General features: G+C 43.0%; 1 protein-coding gene across 7 annotated transcripts in view; it reads right to left on the bottom strand.

Moving 5' to 3' along the window:
* BFSP1 (beaded filament structural protein 1) overlaps positions 1-10,211 on the bottom strand; it is a 47,024-nt gene extending 36,813 nt beyond the window's left edge. For 3 of the 7 annotated variants that reach the window (XM_063659387.1, XM_063659385.1, XM_054467573.2), the window contains exon 1: positions 37-806. In XM_063659387.1, coding sequence (XP_063515457.1) covers positions 37-413 — 377 coding nt within the window. In that variant the 5' untranslated portion in view covers positions 414-806. Of the gene's footprint in view, positions 1-36; positions 807-6,444; positions 6,586-7,539; positions 7,695-8,896; positions 9,000-10,145 lie in introns of those variants that run through there. The other 4 variants (XM_063659386.1, XM_054467574.2, XM_063659388.1 and 1 more) reach the window with 3 other exon arrangements.
* Between the last annotated feature and the right edge of the window lie 6,096 nt (positions 10,212-16,307).

Consider the following 16,307-nt stretch of genomic DNA (forward strand, 5'->3'; position numbering starts at 1 on the left):
GCCCTGCCTCGGTTTCCCCCGATGGCCGCCGCTTACTTGCTCCGGAACTCGTCGAGCGCGCGCTGCGCCTCGGTGCCCTGGCGCTCCAGCCGGGCGCGCTCGGCCGCCAGGTCCCGGACGCGCTGGCGGTTGCTCTCGACTTGGCGGGCGAGGGCGTCCTCGGGCCCGGCCAGCTCGCCCAGGCGCTGGAAGGCCTCCAGCTGCCTCCGGAGCCCGGCGTGGCGCTGCTCGAGCGCGCGGGCCCGCTGGACGTGGGCGGCCACGCGCTCGCCGAGCCCCTGCAGCGCCGCCAGGCTCGTGGCCCCAGCCCAGCCCTCGTCGGCCGGGCGCTCGGGCTCGGCGGCGCGCGAAGCCTCGTCGGCGTGCTCGTACTGCTCCTTGCGGGTCTGGAAGACGTAGCTGCGCCGGTACATGGCTGCTCTGGCGCGGGCGCGCGGGCGGCGCCCAGCCGGCTTTCCAGGAGGCCCCCGGCGCAGCCCGCAGCCAGCTAAATAAACACCGGAGGCCCCCGGCGCGCTGCTGGGACGTTCCAGAGCCGATCAGCAGTTGGGCGCCACGCTGGGCCCGGGCGCGGGAGAAGAAAAGAGCAGAGGCCCGCTTTGTGCAGCGGATTAGCGGCCCATACAGCTCCGGGGTTGGAAGGTTACGCTGGGCAATGAGGTTTTTGTTCCGTGATTGTTCAGGCCTGTTGCTTTTGATTGAATGGAGGGTCAGGGGACACGGGAGGCATGACGCTCTTTTGACTGGTTCCACTGAGGACTGTGAAGGAATCCCCAGGCGAACTCTTTAAACTTGGACTAGCTCAAGAGCCCAGGGCTTGTCACTTTGTCTCCTCTCTCATTCAAACTCAATTGTAGAACTCTTTAACAATGCCATTTTTTTTTCTGATTACTTAAGCAGTTCTTTTTTTTTTCTTTTGGTCTTTTTTATTTCCAATTGCTCGGTTATGCATGCAGCAATTCTTTTTCATAATCATAACATGACGTTTAGGACCCTTCTCTATAGCAGAGGTTCTTAACCATGGATGCAAAATAAAATGGCATGGCTCCATTAAGTAGTGAGGTGTGGCGCAAGTAATTTCTTAGTAATACCCGTGCATATTTGTGAAAAGCCTACAATAACTTAGGAGACATGCACGGTTATGTTTTTATAATTCACCCATGCTCTGATGGAGTTTGACATGCTTTCTTGAATGGAAAAAACAAATAGAGCCCCACCCATGGGGCTGTAATAGGTGGTTCACGCCTGTAATCCTAGCACTTTGGGAGGCCGAGGCGGGCGGATCACCTGAGGTCAGGAGTTCGAGGCCAGCCTGGCCAACATGGTGAAACTCCGTCTCTACTAAAAATACCAAAATTAGCCGGGCGTGGTGGCGTGTGCCAGTAATCTCAGCTACCCGGGAGGCTGAGGCAGGAGAATCGCCAGAACCTGGGAGGTGGAGGCTGCAGTGAGCCGAGACTGCCCCACTGCACTCCAGCCGGGGTGACAGAGTGAGACTTCGTCTCAAAAAAAAAAAAAAAAAAAAGAAAAGAAAAAGAAAAAAAGATTTCTTTTTTCTTTTTCTTTTTTTAACATAAAATTTAATAGAAAAAAATTTTAATAAAAAATGAGATGGGGTCTTGCTATGTTGCCCAGGCAGGACTCAAACTCCTGGGTTCAAGTGATCCGTCATTAATTGGCCAACCCTCAATTCGAGAATAATAAAGGATTTTGCGCCATTATGTTTCATTTTAATTTTTATTATGGAACTAATAGTTGGATTTTAAGGACAAGCTTTTAAAACATATATATATAATTAATAGCTAGACTTTGACAAATTTAAAAGTAAATTGTGGGTGTTGAAATTAATACCACTTGATGAGAATGTTTCTGAATGTAAATATTTTGTCATATCTCCAACTTTAAAAATAATTATCAAAAGGGTTGTTTTCTTAAAAGGATTAGTAGTACCATATAATTACTAACTATATGGATTGTGTGTGATTATACTACAAATTAAAGTCATAGTTATCAAAGATAGAGAAAGAAAATTACACAGATCTTTGTGGAGTTTATTATCACACCAAATTATTACCTTAAGATAATAGATTCTCTCTGGAATAAAGCTCTGTAAGGCCCTAAACTGTGCTGGTGGCATGGTTATTGTTCTATTTTCTTAAACCATTTAAAATTAGATTTGGCCAGGTGCAGTGGACCACACCTCTAATCCAGAACTTTGGGAGGCCAAAGTGGGAGGATCTCTTGAGGCCAAGAGTTCAAGACGAGCCTTGGCAACATAGTGAGACCCCCATTTCTTTTATTTATAAAAATAAAAATACATAAAATGTAATTGTATGGTCAAATTGAGGATAACCACATGAATATTTTTGTAGGTGCACATATACCATGCTGATAGCATGGTAAATTGATTTCAGGCTTCCTCACAAGAGCAAAACCAACATATAGCAAGAGTTACAAAATCAATTGTTCCCTTTGATACCATGTATCAGTCAGATATTACTACAGAACAAAATAGAAGTATTTATCACTGCATTCCCTGGGGCTGGGAGCTCAGCTGTCTTCCAGCTGTAGGTCTCCTTTCAGCGGGGGCAGCTCTGCTCCCAATGTCCCTCAAGCTTCTGAACTAACAATGACAAAAGCACAAGAGCAAGCCCAGCCACACAAGCTCATCCCAGGCCTTTGCATCATGTCTGCTGACATCTCATTGGTCAAAGCAAATCACTTGGCCACAAATAAAGTCAAGAGGAAGCAAGGAGAAGGCAGGGCTCAGCCTGAGGCCCTGGCAAGGGTGTGGGTGGATAATCCCATCATGCTGGAGTGGAGAATCAGGACCCACAACTCAATCGACCACACATGGGAATACCATTTGAGAAAAATATATTCTAGAAACATAACAAAAAATTATTTCAATTGAATCCAGCGAAATAAACAGTCAGAATATATCTCCTCACAAAGCGTAGCCTCAGAGTTAAATATTGCACAAAATCAAGTCTCTGCCCTCAGGGTGCAGGAGGCAAACCCATACTGACTAATGAAAACACAAGACAATCTGGACAACTTCTAAAATAAAGATCTTAGCAAAATGCTGTGGTTGTATTGTCTAACTTCAGGTGCACTGGGAAATGCAATCCTGCTATGTGCTTAGAAGGAGTGTGCAATATTTGTCAACAGCCCTAAAGACCATATCACCGGTGAGAGACTATTCAGTAGGAGTAGAGATCGTATGCATAAGGAAGAAATCATTGCTGAATGAATTTGTTAATTCAAGAGACATGTTTGTAGAGATAGATTCCACAGGACTTGATGAAAGGTCAGCTATGGAAGAGTTACTCTAAATACAGTTGAATGGCACTAGTTTGGGGGCAGGGACAGGAAATGGATGTTTTAGAATAAGAAAGATCTGAGGTTAAGTTCTGGTCCCATCACTTCAGTAAGTGATTTAACCTATCTAGTCCCAGTATGGAGACTGGTAAAATAAGAATAATCACTTATATAGGTAGGGTAACCACACATCCCAGTTTGCCCAAGACACATTTACACCCACTATCTCAGCGTAAATATAGCAAGCATCATCTTTCACTCTCAAGGGTATCTTGGTTTGTCTGAGAAATATACGTCTTTTATCTGGCCTGCATAACCTGAACATATAGCCTATATCTGATCATAAGGAATCATCCAGATAAATCCCAAAGAAGGAACATTCTATTAATAAAAACAGAAGGGGGATGGTATTCTATAAAAATGTTAGTATCATAAAAGACAAAGAGAAGCTATGAAAATGTTCCAGATTAAAGGAGACTGAAGAGACAGGACATCTAAATGCAGTATAGGGCCGAGTGTGGTGGCTCATGCCTGTAATCCTAGCACTTTGGAGGCTGAAGTGGGTGGATCATCTGAGGTCAGGAGTTCGAGACCAGCCTGGCCAACATGGTGAAACCCCATCTCTACTAATAATACAAAAAATTAGCTGGACGTCGTGGCTTGTGCCTGTAGTCCCAGCTACTTGGGAGGCTGAGACATGAGAATTTCTTGAATCCGGAGGGGGCAGAGGTTGCAGTGAGTCAATATCACACCACTGCACTCCAACCTAGGTGACAGAGTGAGACTCCATCTCAAAAATAAAAATAAATAAATAAATGCAATATGGATCCTAGACTGGATCTTGTATTGGAGGAGAAAAACTGCTATAAAGATTATCACCAGGTTCATTAACAAAATTAGAATATAAATAGTAGATTAGACCATAAAATTGTATCAAGATTAAATTTACTGAAGTTTATGACTATGCTACAGTTATGTAAAATAATATCATTATTCTTAGAAAATATACTCTGAGGGCTCAGGCTGGGCACCATGGCTCACGCCTGTAATCCCAGCACTTTGGGAGACCAAGGTGGGTGGATCACGAGGTCAGGAGTTCAAGACCATCCTAGCCAACATGGTGAAACCCCATCTCTACTAAAAATACAAAAAAATTAGCAGGGCGTGGTGGTACACACCTGTAGTCCCAGCTACTCGGGAGGCTGAGGCAGGAGAATCACTTGAACCCAGGAGGCAGAGGTTGCAGTGAGTCGAGATAATGCCAATGCACTCCAGCCTGGCGACAAAGCGAGACTTCATCTCAAAAAAAGGAAAATATACTCTGAACTATCTAGGAGCAAAGACCCATGATGTATGCAACTTATTCTCAAATGATTCTGAATAAAATGACATGTATAAATATAAACATAAATAAGTATGAGAGATAGAAAGGAAATTAGACAAAATATTAAGAGGTGAATCTGGGTTGTTTGTACTATTCTTGCCATTTTTCCTAGAAAGTTTGAAATTATTTTCCAAAACACCTGCAAAAAGTGTGATCACCTTTGTAGTATAGACATTTAATAAATATTACTTGCTTTATGTTATAGCTATATATATGTATAATGGCTAAGAGAGGGAGAGGTGCAGAGAGGAGAATGGCTTAGCAAACTGCAGTAACAATAGGAGAAAATGGGCTATAACCATTGAACAATTTCACTTATTTATTTATGTATTTATTTTTTTAAAAAAACAGGGTCTTGCTATGTTACCTACACTGGTCTCAAACTCCCTGCCCTCAAGCAATCCTCCTGCCTCAGCCTCCCAAAGTGCTGGGATCACAGGTGTGAGTTAGCACACCCGGCCCTACCAAACAATTTTAACCTTGTGGAATATACTATGATATAAATAAAAATGCTTATAACAAACTTGAAGGGGAAAAGAAAAGCAAAATACCAGATGCATGGTGGTTTTAGCAGTATAAAAATATCAGAAATTAGTGAAATATGCCAGGTTTAATGTTCATCATATCTTTTATTCCATTTGAAGTTGTTTAAGGCTAGGTGAACTGGCTCATACCTACAATCCCAGCACTTTGGGAGGCCAAGGCAGGTGGACTGCTTGAGCCCAGAAGTTCAAGACCAGCCTGGGCAGCATCGTGAAACCACATGTCTACAAAAAATATGGGCGCATGCCTGTAGTCTCAGATACTCAGGAGGCTGAGGTAGGAGGATCGCTGGAGCCTGGGAGGCACAGACTGCAGTGAGCTGAGATTGCACCACTGCACTCCAGTCTAGGTGACAGAATGAGACCCTGTCTAAAAAAATAAATTAAATAAAGTTATTTAAATGTAAAATACAGTTTCAAAATTTTTTAATTAACATTTTTCTTCACTAACAGATATCTAAAAGCCTGAGTAAAATAGGCTTAGATGCTTTGCCTTTTAGTCAATTTCATACTCTAGCATTTTGAGCCATCCCTTTCAGTTAAGATACATTCTGAGTTTGCTTTGGACATTTTACAGAAACAAAAGATAATGGAGGTAATCATATATTCCTTAGAGGTGGGTTTCACGTTAGGTCTCTGCTGTCTACTATTGTGTGACCTTGAACAGGTCAATCTGTTTTCTAAAATGATGGACTTAAGCTAAAGAATATCTAAGGTTCCTTTCTGCTTATTATGAGCATAATTGTCTTCCTCCAAATCTCACATGTTGAAGTCCTAACTCCCTCAAAATGTGGCTGCCTTCAGAGATGGGGCCTGTAAAGAGGTAATTAAAGTAAATTGAGGCTGTTAGGGTGGACCCGTCTGTGGTGCTTTGTTCTGGAAGCCCTAGCAAACGAATACACTGCTCTAACCCTCTGACTCTGCACCTTTTACCATCCGTCCTTTTCCCAGAACATGCAAATGTCTGCCACAAGAGGGCCACCCTGTACTAAAATTGAATGCCCTGCCACATGGTCCCACCAGGGTGCACAGCTTGAAGCCTTTCCACCAAACTGGACCAACTCAAAAGGTAAGTCAGCCATGGAAAGTGACAGCCCAGGAGTAAAAGGGCAGGCAGACCCCTCGCTTCCGGATCCCTGCTATCCCTGCTCCCTGTAGCCAGGCCTCTCCATGAGGCCCCAGTCTCTAAAGACGCACCTGTGAAGTATGCTCAGTGCTCCTGGAAGTGATGAGTCTGCAGGAAGGGTCACAGCAGATGGAGAAACACACTCAGAAGCAAGGCTCTCTCTCCAACTGCACACACACAGTTGACTCTGAAGAGTTGCTGGAAAATGAAGCCTGAGATTCAAACACTATCAAAGAGAGCATTAAGCATCCAACCTGCTTTTCTCAGGGTCTAATTCAGAAACTGAAGCACCAAAAAAAAAAAAAACAAATTTGTGTGACAGCAAGTGTGTGCCTGGTGCTTTGACTGACAGGCACCAACAAAAGGCAGGATTACCAAATGTAATGCAGGATCCTAAACTGAACCCTAGACTGCAAAAATAAAATCTATAAGGGACATTGTTATGACAATTGATGAAATTTGAATATGGAATGGGGATTGATAAAAATATTGTAACAGAGTTAAAATGTCTAATTTTAAACATTGTATTACGACATGTAAGAAAATGACCTTGGCTGGGTGCTGTGGCTCACCCCTGTAATCCCAGCACTTTGGGAGGCCGAGGCAGGAGGATTACTTGAGCCCAGGAGTCCAAGAGCAGCCTGGGCAATATAATGAGACCCCGTCTCTACCCCCAAAAATACAAAAATTGGCCGGGCATGGTGGCACATGTCTGTAGTTCCAGCTACTTGGGAGGCTGAGATGAGAGGATCACTTGAGCCTGGGAGGCAGAGGTTGCCGTGAGCCAAGACTGTGCCACTGCACTCCAGCCTGGGTGACAGAAGGACACTGTGTCCCAAAAGAAAAAAAAAGAAAGACAGAAGGAAAGAGAGAGAGAGAAAGGAAAGGAAAGGAGGAAGGAAGAAAGGGAAGGGAAGGAAGGAAAGAAAATGACCTCGTTCATAGGAAACTGGTTTGGGGATAAGGAGGCATGATGTCCAACTTACTCTCAATGGTTCAAAAAATAAATAATAGATATGCATTTATGTTGATATAAACATATATAAATAAATACATAAAATAATAAAGCAAATGATTGGTGGATTTAGGTAAGAGGTATAGAAGTTCCTTTTACTCCTCCTGCAACTTTTCCATAAGTTTGAAATTGTAACAAAAGAAAAAGTTACCTCTCAAAATCCCAACACCTCCAGGAAAATTGTGCTGAGAACAGGTGTTTCTTAATGATAGCAAGAAAATGCAAAAATCTTCCTTTGATTCATCAGATGGTATCATGATCTCAGCAACCAGGATTTCATTGACAACCACGGTAGGAGTTTTACACCTACCGAAATGATGGTACGGATTTTCAGACACATCTGGACTTGCCTTCTCTGCACAGTCCCAGAATGTCCTTGAGACATTGTCATACCAACTCATCGTCATTCTGGTTATGCATGAAAAGCAGCCCTTCCCATGACCTCAGAAATGCAGAAATGAGTCATTGTCCCAGCGGGTGCCATCCTCAGGACTGCGTTTGGAGACGTGTCTTTTACGGTTATAATTTCTGTGGCTATAAATCTAGCCATGGTATTCATATTTCTGCTCAATATTTCTCTCTAAGATATCATTAAACAAACCTACCACCACTTTCAAGTTGGGTCAGCCTACATCTGAACCACAGCCCGTTTCCTTCTGGGAATAGACTGTCAAGTGGTTTGATATATTACCAAGCCACAGTTGTCCAACTGGCATGCCCACTCTGTCCTATAAAGAAGGATGTTCCAGCCCTGCTTTGTATCAGTTAGGAGATAGATCCCAAGGAATTGGGCACATGCATCCATGAATGTATTTCTTCTTTTTTTTTTTTTTTTGCAATGGGGTCTTGCTCAGCCCAGGCTGAAGTGCAGTGGTACAATCTCAGCTCACTGCAGCCTCAACCTCCTGGGCTCAAGCGACCCTCCCACCTCAGCTGCCAAACTAGCTGAGACTACAGGTGCACACTACCATGCCCAGCTAATTTTTAAACTGTTTTGTACACACAGGAGTCTTGCTGTGCTGCTCAGGTGGTCTCGAATTCCTGGCCTCAAGTGATCCTCCTGACTCAGCCTCCCCAAGTATTGGGATTACACATGTAAGCCACCATGCCCAGCCCATGAATATATTTCTGATAGAAATATACATTCATATATTCATAGATTGAAACATACATTTGGGGGATGGGCATGTGGCTCTCGCCCAGCACTTTGGGAGGCTGAGGCAGGTGGATTGATTGAGCAGAGGAATTTGAAACCAGCCTGGGCAACATGGCAAAACCCTGTCACTATATATAAAAAATAATAATAATAGTAATACAAAAACTTAGCTGAGCATGGCGGTGTGTGCCCCTGTAGTCCTAGCTACTCGGGAGGCTGAGGTGGGAGGATAGACTGAGCCTGGCAGGTCAAGGCTGCAGTGAGCCATGATTGTGTCGCCGCACTCCAGCATGGGCCACAGAGCAAAACTCTATCTCAAAAAAAAAGACAAAAAGAAAAAAAAGAAACATACATTTGGGTTGTCCATTGTTTTGTAGGTCCAGGTCTACTTTTCTGTTGATATCAGTAGGGACTGATTGAACACAAGAGAACATGTTCTATCTTCCAAAGTTTACTAGCTTCCCAGCGTTGACCTGAAATTGGGGGGGACAACAATAGTGCAAGCTATTTTATGAACTATTTTCATATTGTGCATACAGTTTAGGAGTATAGTAAAATACTATACATTTTAAGCCCCTCAACGCCCCCTCAGACCTAAACTCCACATGAAGTTTTCTAATGAAATTCTAAAAATAGTCGGTTTACAGAAGATCACCATTGTTTAACAGGGTCTGGCCAAAATTCGAAGAATGACCTATTCCAACCATCTGACTTGTTAGTTCATTTGGGAAGGAGCTACAAGTGATGTGAATATTTCCTGCTATTCCACCCTCTACCACCTGCCTGCTCATGATCAACTCCTACTGACTTCCATGCCTTCATTTATTTGAAATTTATGTCATCAGGCTTTACTTCTCACCCAGCATACATCATCCTTTTCTCCATTTGCCTGTCACCCTCAGCTTTGACACCAATATCTTCCCTACTCCTTTATACCTCCCACCCAACCCCTCGTGTATATTAATGTATGCAGGAAGATGTCTAAAGTGGTCTTCAGTTCTACACACCCATGCCCCCATACCCCAAGACACCATTCCAGTTAAGGTCCCCTGCTGTTTACCTGGCAGACCTGCTGTATGAGTATCTTCACTAGACTGCAGCTCTTTGAGGGCAGGGCTGATAGCAATGCTGGGCATTCCTTAGTGGCCATTGTCCACCTGAGGATCCTCCCAGGGGCCCACCCTCCATCCTTCTCCATGCCTCTCTAAAACACTGAAAGCCTGGCCCTCCCAGACTGCATCACCTCCGGGTGCCTCTCATGTCCTCTAGCTTCCTGTAGGGTTTGGCAAATGGGAGTCACTGTCAGGAGATCAAAAAGACTCCCTTCCTGCTTCCTTTCTGCTCTGGCATAATCTTTCCTCCAAGATCCTTTCCTCCTGCTCCTTTAAAGCCTACAGGTAGTAATAGTTTCCCACTGTTGCTACTACACCATGGGCACTTCACCATGCTTTGTTGATTCATTTGGCTCGTTAGGTACTAGGAACCCTGAGAGCTACAAAATCTCATTCAATAACTAGCTAAAGCTTCTGACACAAAGTGAATGCCCAATAAAATGAATTAAAGAGTGAGTGAATATTAGAGCCAGGAGCTGTAGCACGCACCTGTAATCCCAGCTACTTGAGAGGCTGAGGCGGGAGGATCACTGGAGACCGGGAGTTCAAGGCTGCAGTGAGCAATGATCATTCCTGTGAATAGCCACTGCACCCCATTCTGAGCAACATTGTGAGACCCTGTCTCTAAAAAAAAAAATAATAATTAGTGAATATTAGATAGAAACTTGAAATAAAAGATAAAGTTTTTGCATGTTGGGAGGTTTGTCTTGAAACCCTTAAATGGGAAAGCTGAATAGTGCTTGGCCAAAGATGGATCATTACAAGGGATCTTACCAGCAGTTCCAGGCCCTCTCATTCCACATTCGCTGATTGGGCTGTTTCAAGGGGCATGGTCAAATTTAGCAGCAGTCCAAAATTGAAATTTACTTTGCTCTCTGCTATGATGGCTAGGTTTACATTGTCTTTCATCATTAGAGGAAATATATAGAGACAGAACAAAAATACATTTATTAAGAAAGAGAACAGTGCACCAGTCAGCAGAAAGACTATAGTTATAAGACACATGAAAAGAAAAAGTTAATTCGTTGGAAAAGAGCTTTCTATTTTAAGAAGATGAACAAAATAAGAGATGTCCTTAAGTGATAGCTAATGAAGACACTTCCCAGGCATCCTCAATGGCTGTGGCTTTTCAGATGTCAACCGAAAACAAAATCCATTACAAAAGGTAGCATCCAAGTTGGATACGGGTTGCTTATTTTGTTCTGTGGTCAGCCTTTGCTGAACATAGCAGTCTAAACCAGAGCCACAGAGCTGTGAGTGGTCTTTGTCTGTAAAATGCACTTGGACTGCCCTCGGTGACCCTAATTGTATGACAACAATTAAATAGGATATTTTGGACCAAATTCTCTCAGAGTACATTATTTTTCCAAGGTAACCTGAGTTTTGGGGTGACACACACAGTGTAACCGAAAGTGCCACTTTGCGAGGGTTTGCTAACTGATGTCCTCGTAACCTCCAAAATCAATTTCAGGGCATTGCAGAGTCAACACATCAATGTTCCCCTGCCTGCATTTGGGGCACTTGCTGGCTGAGTCGCCTGCAGGAGTGTTCTAGAGTTGCCTCTTGGGAGCTCATGAGAGCCAATTGCTAAATTTTCAGGAATTTTGCAAGCTGGTTGACACCTCATCGGTAGCTTGAAATTGGAAACGGTGAGAGTATCTACACCACAGGAATGATAAACACTACAAATGAAGACATTTCTCTCCTAGAAAGTCAGCTGTTGGCCAAGCATCGTGGCTCGTGCCTGTAATCCCTGCACTTTAGGAAGCCGAGATGGGAGGAGTGCTCCAGCCCAGAAATTCGAGACCAGCCTAGGTAACATAGAGAGACCTCATCTCTACCCAAAAAAAAAAAAAAAAATTCATCAGGTGTGGTGCCATGCACCTGTAGTCTCTGCTACTCAGGAGGCTGAGGTGGGAGGATCACTAGAGCCCAAGAGGTCAGGGCTGCAGTAAGCTGTGATCGCACCATTGCATGCCTGCTCTGGTGACAAAGTGAGACCCCATCTTAAAAAAAAAAAAAAAAAGTCAGTTGTTAAACATTTACTAACTTCACATTACCTATGAATAATACCATATCTCTGGTGATGGAAATTTTGGTGTTCTTTCCTCAGTCTCATTAAGCTCAAAGAGAGTCTTCCTAAGTGTATTGTTTAACATGGAACCCTAAATTTAAATGCTAAGTTTAAAAAAATTAGACTAGAATTAGAGTATATAGCCTGAGAACATGGTTTGTTTTCATTTCTAGTTGGCTCAAGATGTTTCTGAAAAATAATTTATAATAAATTGCCTTATAAAGTTAAAATGCCTTCCAAAATTTTATAAGTCAATTTCAGAAACTAGGGAAGTCAGCCAGTAAATAAAGAGAGAAAGAGATTTATCTCAAAATAGTTTCAGCACCACTAGAGGAATCTGTCTCTGTTTCAGTGGAAAAGGAGGCAGTAACTCCTAGCTAATCTCAGTATTTTTTTTCCTCTGGAATAATGGTTGACCATTGGCTCTGTTGTTTTTGGCCAACTCCTCTACTGAAACAAAAATTTTGTAACTGCAGTGACCTAACTTGGGAAACAATTTTATAACATTTTCTAGGAACCACAAATCATTTGTTTCATTCTTTCTGAAGACCAACAGTGGCGGTAAGCAGAGAGCATATTTTGCCGTGTAACAAAGAAAAAACTTGATAAAGTCAGCAGCCAGAAGAGCATTTCAGTTCAAAGAAGGGTCATCCAGAGCCCATGAAATGTTGTCTTTCACATCAGGAATGAAGATGCCTCACACAGCGTCACTACCAACTAAAACCCTGGATCAATCCAGCTTGTTATTAGGGCATAAATAGTGACCTTTATTTATCACACAATGAATTTTAAGCTGGGCAGCCAGTTTTAAGAAAAACAGCAGGAACAGTGGTTAGCTGCAAAAACATTTTAGAAGAGCCAGGAGAAAATAAAACATTATTGAACTTCTTCATGTGGCTGGAAAAAAAAAAAAAAAACCTTCTGGCATGTGACTCAGCTTTCCATTGGGTGAATGCAGACTCATCCAAGTTATGCAACATTATTACTGTTGATAGGTTACAAAAAAATCTATCAGCTCATATATCACAAAAATCCAGCAGCAAAATGCCCTCAAAAGCTTATGAAATATGTACCAGTGAAGATATGCAAAGCAACTTGATATGCTGTTGTAGGACATGTGGTCATGAAAACTATGTCCGCTTAAGTGAAATAGTCTGGATTTAAATCCTTCATGACCCATTAGCTACATGACTTACACAAGACACTGAACCTCTCTAAGCCTCACATGCTTCATGTATAAACTGGAGGTGATAGAAGTTCCCAAAAGAGTTGTTGTGAGACTTAAATGTTGTCTGGCATATGGTAAGTGCTTAACAAATACCTGCCTTTATTTTTTGCACATGGTCTATGCTTATTTTAAGCATCCGTCTTAGCTTGAAGTCCCCCAGAAACCAACTCCGTGGCAAGGATTTGAGTACAAGTAGTGTATTTTGGACATGATCCCAGGACACCAGTAGAAGAGTGGGGAAGTGAGATGGGGAAGGGAAAGTAGCCAATGATGGCAGGGCGACCACCATCACCATGGGGGCAACTGGATCTCAACATATCTAAGGGTTCTAGGAGACAGAGTAGAATGCCTCACAGAGATATCCCAGGCAAGGGATGCGAAGCTGGGTACTTATCCACCAATCCCCTATCCATCATTGGTTGAGGGCTGCTCCCTACACAGCCCCAACTCCCAATTGTGCAGCACTTGGGGGACAGAAAGTGGCAGATCGTTTAGAGTAAGCAGGCTTTAGCACATAGACGTGAGTGCTGAGTGGGTACGGGGGTGCAGCACAGCCACTGCTACAGCCCCACATTATTGTTTTCAGGTAATCAAATTAGCTGAAGTACCTCTACATAGTTATTTTAATAGATCAGCTCTCTAGAGATAATAATGTAACAAAACAAAAGAGCTGCGTCTATTCTATGCTGGTTTTAATGGAAATACTAAGACAAGAAATAAATTACCTGACTTAAAAAAATCAGTATGAGAGTTCCCATTAAATCAACACAGAGTTGGAAATAATATATGGAGTTAAAACCATAATTCTGTTTTGAACCTCTTACCACCTCCTGAATATCCATCACCTAAAGATACAGATGTATCTGATATTTTTCACAGTGCTGTGGAATAGCCAAGCCGTAATGAAAAAAGTAAAACATCCCTCTTTTTCCAAAAATCACCAAGCTTTTAGCAGCTGTAATAATAGGCTTCCCCAGTAACTGAAACCAATCAAGTTTTTAGGACAAATAACATCTTAAGACTTTCCCATGCATCCAGACAAAGGTTCAAATACTAAAATGATCATTAACACCTACAAGCTGCATTCCCAAGCTGAGAAATGTGTCTGTTACATAATCTGATCATTTGTGTTCTTGTCATGTGAAAAGGGAAAGTCAATATTTTACTAACCTCTCGTTCTTGGGCTCTCAATGCAATAGAAATTGACATGTGGACAAAAGAGTTTTCCCAGGCGAGGCTTCAGTGGAGCTTATGCCCAGGCAAAAGGGAGGTAGCACAAGAGAAAAAGAGAATTGCCTGACTGACTTTCCAAAAAGAGCAGGTAGGGCTTTTTTTTTATTAGGCAAAGCATGAGCATTGACACTGGGGGTAGGGTTTGCGGGCTGGGCTGGACGAAGCACAGGAGAGGTAGGGTATGCAGGTGGCATAACTGGTTGTGATGGTTATCTTGAGTAATGGGCCGTCTGATGGTCTGGCCAGCATCAACAAGGCTGTAAATCAGTTGTTCAGCATTCCTTCCTTGGTTTGATATTTAGATTTCCTAAGGCCAGTTCCTGGAATTCTTTAAGTAAAAGGCATGGTTAAACATTATGAAGGAGGGGGCCGGGAACAGTGGCTCATGCCTGTAATCGCAACACTTTGAAAGGCCAAGGTGTTAGGGAAGAAGGAGCCTAAGACAGCCAGAGTGAAAACATTTTAAAATCAACTCCATCTTAAAACTAGTGAGGCACACTCTTTTCCAGTCACAACCCATGGTCCTAAGGTGTTTACAACCTAGGAGGCAGCTTGGTAATGCCTGCAAGGGCAAACTCCTACAACAACAGAAAGCCTAGATGTCCCAATACCAATAACAAGATATGCTTTCAAGATCATTATACTTGTGCTTTGATGTACTTGCACACTAAAATGCCAAAGATAGTTTTCTTTAAATCAACAGAATAATAAATTTTGTCATGCTGTCGGCCCACCTGCACATTGGCACAGCTTAGTTTAGTCTTTACATAGACAAGACCCCATATGAGAAAAACTTGAAACAAAAATGGTGTGTTCCTCCTCTTGCTTTCTGAAAATGTGCTACTCTGTGACACAGTAGCTTCCAATAAACTATCTCATCTTTCATCACACTTTACCACTTACCTTGAATTCTTTCCTGTGCGAGATCCAAGAATCTCCTCCTGGGGTCTGGATCAAGACCCCCATATTAGTCCATTTTGACACTGCTATAAAGAACTTCCCAAGGCTGGGTAATTTATAAAGGAAAGAGGCTTAATTGATTTACAGCTTCACATGGCTGGGGAGGCCTCAGAAAACTTACAATCATGGCAGAAGGGGAAGCAGGCATGTCTTACATTGTGACAGGTGAGAGAGAGGGAGAGCACGTGAGACTGCGGGAAGAACTACCATTTATAAAACCATCAAATCAGATGAGAATTCACTCACTATCATGAGAACAGCATGGAGAAACCGCCCCTATAATCCAATCACGTGGGGATTACAGGTCCTCTCTCAACATGTGGAAATTACAATTAAAGATAAGATTTGGGGCTGGGTGAAGTGGCTCATGCCTGTAATCCCAACACTTTGTGAGGCCAAGGCAGGTGGATCACCTGAGGACAGGAGTTTGAGACCAGCCTGGACCAACATGGTGAAACCCTGTTTCTACTAAAAATATAAAAATTACCTGGGTGTGGTGGCGCACACCTGTAGTCCCCGCTACTCGGGAGGCTGAGGCAGGAGGATCCCTTGAACCTGGGAGGTGGAGGTTGCTGTGAGCCAAGATCACACCACACTGCATTCCAGCCTGGGCAACAGAGTGAGACTCCATATAAGAAACAAAAAAAAACAAAGAAGAAAGCAGCTCTTTGTTTCAGCTAGGAGCAGTGGCTCATGCCTGTAATCCCAATTCTTTGGGAGGCCGAGGTGGGTGGATCACAAGGTCAGGAGTTCGAGACCAGCCTGGCCAACATGGTGAAACCCTGTCTCTACTAAAAATACAAAAATTAGCTGGGTGTGGTGGCAGGTACCTGTAATCCCAGCTACTTGGGAGGCTAAGGCAGAAGAATTGCTTGAACCTGGGAGGCAGAGGTTGCAGTGAGCTGAGATCATGCCACAGCTGCACTCCAGCCTGTGTGACAGAGCAAGACTCCATCTCAAAAAAAAAAAAAAGATTTGGGTGGGGACACAGAGCCAAACCATATCAACTTCTTTTTCCAGTAACAGAGGCAGGAGTATTCCTTGAGTCTGGGAGTTTGAGACTAGTCAGGGCAACACGGTAAGACTTTGGTTCTGTAAAAAATTAAATATAATTAAGGAAAAAATAGTAAAATAAATAAATATATATATATATGAG

The sequence above is a fragment of the Pongo pygmaeus genome, chromosome 21, assembly GCF_028885625.2.
Source record: "Pongo pygmaeus isolate AG05252 chromosome 21, NHGRI_mPonPyg2-v2.0_pri, whole genome shotgun sequence".
In the NCBI taxonomy this organism is placed as follows: domain Eukaryota; kingdom Metazoa; phylum Chordata; class Mammalia; order Primates; family Hominidae; genus Pongo; species Pongo pygmaeus.